This window comes from Octopus bimaculoides, chromosome 10 (assembly GCF_001194135.2).
Source record: "Octopus bimaculoides isolate UCB-OBI-ISO-001 chromosome 10, ASM119413v2, whole genome shotgun sequence".
NCBI classification, from domain to species: domain Eukaryota; kingdom Metazoa; phylum Mollusca; class Cephalopoda; order Octopoda; family Octopodidae; genus Octopus; species Octopus bimaculoides.
Window position 1 is genome coordinate 49072981 of NC_068990.1, and position 4912 is coordinate 49077892.

The window sequence follows — 4912 nt, forward strand, 5'->3', positions numbered from 1 at the left end:
AGTGGATGGGTAGGTATAGTGATTGTGTTGGTATGGGATGTGATGGTTTAAGGTTTTGTGAGAAATGCGGTGGGTTTTTGGGTGTTTGTAGGGTGGATTGTATGCAAGGTTGGAGTTGGGTAGGTAGTTATTGTGGTTCTGTTGGTGTGGGTTGCCTGGGTATGAAGATCTGTAGAAAAAATGGTATGCTTGTGGGTGTTTGTTGGGTGGACGGTATGGGGTACCTTGGGTGGGAGATTTATGCATAGGTTTGGGTATATATATATATATATATATATATATATACACACGCATATATGGGTGTGTGGGTATATACTTGTATATCTAAGCATATGTATATATATATATATATATACATACAGAAAAAGTTTGCCAATGTTCAGCAAGCTGAAGTATTTTGGATTGCAAGACAGTGTATGAGAGAAAACCATGATGTCATAGGAGAGAAATGTGTCCGCGTGGATGATGGTGCCCTTGCGTTTAATGATTCTGCAAAGGAAAAGGCTTGGAGAAGCCATTATGAAAGACTGCTGAATGTGGAGAATGAATGGGAGGGGGAGAGTCTGTCAAAGGTTGACCCAATTGAGGGACCAGCTATCCGAATTGACAGTACCCAGGTAGATAAAGGAATTAAGGATATGAAGACAGGGAAAGCACCTGGCCCATCAGGAATCATTGCTGGGATGCTTAAAATATCGGGTGGTGTGGGTTATAGTCATGCCACCTGCATCGTAAATCAGGTGGTTCGAAGGAGTCATCAATGACTGGTGTAGCAGCACCATAGTCAACTGCTACAAGGGGAAAGATGATGCTTTAGACAGAAATAACTACAGGGGTATCAAATTATTGGATCAGGTGATGAAAGTTATGGAAAGGGTCATGACCCAACTAATTAGGGAGATAGTTAGCCTAGATGAGATGTAGTTCAGTTTTGTGCCAGACAGAAACACTATTGATGCTATATTTCTGGTAAGGCAACTTCAGGAGAAATACCTAGGCAAAGATAAACTTTTGTACTTGGTTTTTGTTGACTTGGAGAAAGCCTTTGACAGGGTCTCCCGATCCGTTATCTGGTGGTCAATGAAGAAACTAGGGATAGACGAGTGGCTGGTAAGAGCTGTACAAGCCCTGTACAGGGATGTTATCAATAAGGTTAGGGTTGGCAATGAATATAGTAAAGAATTCTGAGTCGAAGTAGGCATTCACTAAGGATCAGTCCTCAGCCCCCTCTTATTCATTATAGTCCTCCAGGCAATAACAGAGGAATTCAAGACAGGCTGCCCCTGAGAGCTCCTCTATGCTGATGACCTTGCTCTAATAGCCGAGTCACTGCCAAAACTGGAGATGAAGTTTAGAGTGTGGAAGCAAGGTCTAGAATCGAAGGGCTTTAGATTTAACCTAGCCAAAACAAAAGCCTTAGTAAGTAAGAAAGCTGTCAAATCACAACCTCCTTCAGGTAGAAGGCCCTGCTCAATCTGTAGAAAAAGTGTGGGTAGAAACTCCATAGGATGTACCCAATGTAAGCTATGGACACATAAAAGTGCAGCAATATCAAAGGAAGGTTAACCGGGAAAATAGTTTTTGTGTGTGGCAGATGCACAGGGGCAATAAACACTGAAGATGTACAGAAAACAGATTCCATCACATGCCAGGGGGGAAAACTAGAAGTAGTTAATAGCTTCTGCTACCTAGGCGACCAAGTCTGTAGTGGGGGCGGTTGCTCTGAGAGCGTAGCTACTAGAGTAAGAATAGCCTGAGCTCCTACCTCTGCTGGCAACTAAGGGCCTCTCGCTCAGAGTGAAAAGTAGACTGTATGATACATGTGTGTGAACTGCCATGCTACACGGCAGTGAAACATAGGCTATGACTGCTGAGGACATGCATAGGCTTGAAAGAATTGAAGCTAGTATGATCCATTGGATGTGTAATGTCAGTGTGTACATGATAGAGTGTAAGCATCTTGAGAGAAAAGTTGGGCATAAGAAGCATCAAATGTGGTGTGCAAGAGAAGCGACTGTGCAGGTATGGCCATGTAATATGTATGAATGAAAACAGCTGTGTGAGGAAGTGCCACTCCCTAACTGTAGAAGGAACCTGCGGAAGAGGTAGACCCAGGAAGACATGGGATGAGGTGGTGAAGCATGACCTTTGAATATTGGGCCTCACAGAGGCAATGACAAGAGGCCGGGACCTTTGAAGATATGCTGTGATTGAGAAGACCCAGCAACTAAAGTGATATCGCAACCACGCATGTCCGGCCCTGTTAAGAATACCCCTGATGCATTGGGTGATATGATATGCTTGAGAAGACCTGTTGAGTCAAAGTAAAACCAACGCCATAGCTGGGGCCAGTGTCCCTTGACTGGCCCCCGTGCCAGTGGCACATAAAAAGCATCTTCTGAATGTGGTCAATACTAGGTCTGCCTGATTGGCTCCCATGCCGGTGGCACATAAAAGGCACCAACTGATCATGACCGATACCAGTACCCCCTGATTGGCTCCTGTGCTGGTGGCACGTAAAGAGCATCCACTACACTCTTGGAGTGGTTGGCGTTAGGAAGAGCATCCAACTGTAGAAACTTTGCCAGATCAGATTGGAGCCTGGTGCAGTCACTGGCTCTACAGACCTCAATGAAACCATCCAACCCAAGCCAGCATGGAAAACAGACGTTAGTCGATAATGATGATGACACATACACATATATATGGGGGGGTGCCTGAGTAAAATGTGTATACACGAGTTCACATATTTGAGAGAGAGAGAGAGAGAGAGTGTGTGTAAGTGTGTGTGTGTGTGTGTGCATGTGTGTGTGTGTGTGTGTGTGTGTGTGTGCGTGTGTGTGTGTGTGTGTGTGGCCATACAAAATATTACCTTGCTTGGGGACAAGTGAGGGTTAGCAATAAGAAGATATCAGGATATAGGAAAATCTGACTCAATAAATCCCATTCAACCCATGCAAGCATGGGGAAATGGATGTTAAAATGAAAATGATGAGGAGCAGTCAACATCCTGAGCATTAAGGCAATGATGCACGAGTACCATTTACATTGAGTTAGACACCTTGTTAGGATGAGTGATTGGGGGATCCCTAAGCAAATGCTACATGGTGAATTTGTCTGTGGGAAGCACTCCCAGCAGAAATCAAGACTACAATTTAAGAATTGTGTTAGGTCCTTGCTGCAGGCATGTAAAGTATAGGAGATCAACTGGGAAACCAATGCTTGTCATCACTACCAATGGAGGAAACAAGTAAAAGAAGAAGTGAATATTTTCAAGAAAGCATGTATTTTCCATGCTGAATTTAAGTGAGCTGCTCAAAAACTGCACTGCCAGTGTAGTCAATGGAGGAATCTTGGTCTGCAATATCTGTAGACATGTATGTTTATCAAGAGCAGGGCCCATTAGTAACCAGCAGAGTCACAAGTGTAAAGTAAAAATTTATCTGAGAGCACAATGTTCTTTATGGTCAGTGATGATCTTTCCTGGCCACAAGTGAACAGCCATACATATGAGTGTGTGCACATGTACATATGTATCAACAGTGCCAAGATAAAAGTCAAATGAGAGGAAGAACAGAAACAAGTAAACTGTGTCAAGATTAGACACTTAAATGCATGTCTCAACAACAAAATATGCATAAAAGCAAGCATAAACATATATATGTATATATGTCACATCCACAAGATGCTCCTCTTACCATTTCTCGATACCCATATTGGATTTGCTCAAATTCACAAACCACTCCACCGAGTCTTTTCTCTCAGAATATCAAAGGGGATTCTCTCTGCCAATGAAGAGTAGATAGTAGGATGCTTGCATGATAGTGAGACAAGGGCACTGAATGAGGAGAATGTGAGAAGTTCTAGGGAGATATGAAGCAAACATGCTCTGTTGGATGATGATATTAGTGAGCATGAGCAAAGAAGATATGGTCAGAAACAATGACGGCATGACACTGTGTTGGAGAAGACTTGTTCAACCCATGCAAGAATGAGAAAGCAGATATTAAATGATGATGATGATGATATCTAGACCACAGTTCTAAAACAGTTAATATATATATATTTATTAAAGTTTACTCCAAATATTACAGTTTTCTACCAAATTAAATTTTTTTGAATACAAAATAATTTTCACTTGGCTATTTTTTTATTCTTTTACAAAACAATTCAATTATCATTATTACTCTAATCTTTTTTTCTAAAATAAAAAAATTTCAAAACATATTCATTTTTCTTTATGTAGGAAAATATTAAGTTACTTGTATTAAAATTTGCAGCCATTCTTCAATTTCTTATGATGAAAAATGAAGCAATGCTAGCAATATATTTAATCTCATATGAGCTCAGCAGTCTGTCAAAGATAGAGTTCAGTAAAATAAATAGTAGGTCACAGTCAATTTTCAAGTGCTTCAGTGTTGTCAAACTACACTCTCATACTTAACTCTGGGACCACCGCCTTCTAAAACATGCAAGTACCTATAAAGGAAGAGAAAGACTGACAATGTAATATGAGTACATGCAAAATAAAGGTGTGTTACAAGCAAACAAATATCACAGATCATGCTTGTATGTGTGTGCGTGCCACTGTAGTACAGCAGTGTTTTTCATTTCAAATCTCCCGTGAAAAATATCTGGCCATAGGGAAATATCCCCTTTACTTGGAAGCCGGCTATAGAAAGTGTACCTCAATAAAACTCTGTCCAACTCATGCAAGCATAGAAAAGTGAAAGTTAAATTGATGATGACAGTGATATCTACATATGTGCGAGTGCATACGTAACACATAATATACATTTATAAATATATATTCATACAATATATGTATATACATGTGTGTGTTTGTTGAAACAAATATATCTGTGTGTGTGTGTGTGTGTGTGTGTGTGTGTGTGTGTGTGTGTGTGTGTGT

At 40.8% G+C, this 4912-nt stretch overlaps 1 protein-coding gene across 1 annotated transcript in view; it reads right to left on the reverse strand.

The window, feature by feature from the left end:
• Window positions 1-4089: 4089 nt before the first annotated feature.
• Window positions 4090-4912, reverse strand: part of LOC106880147 (ADP-ribosylarginine hydrolase Tri1) — a 67334-nt gene continuing 66511 nt past the window's right edge. Inside the window, exon 10 of the mRNA XM_052970960.1 lies at window positions 4090-4479. Within this exon, the coding sequence (XP_052826920.1) occupies window positions 4441-4479 (39 nt within the window). The 3' untranslated portion in view covers window positions 4090-4440. The remainder of the gene's footprint in view (window positions 4480-4912) is intronic.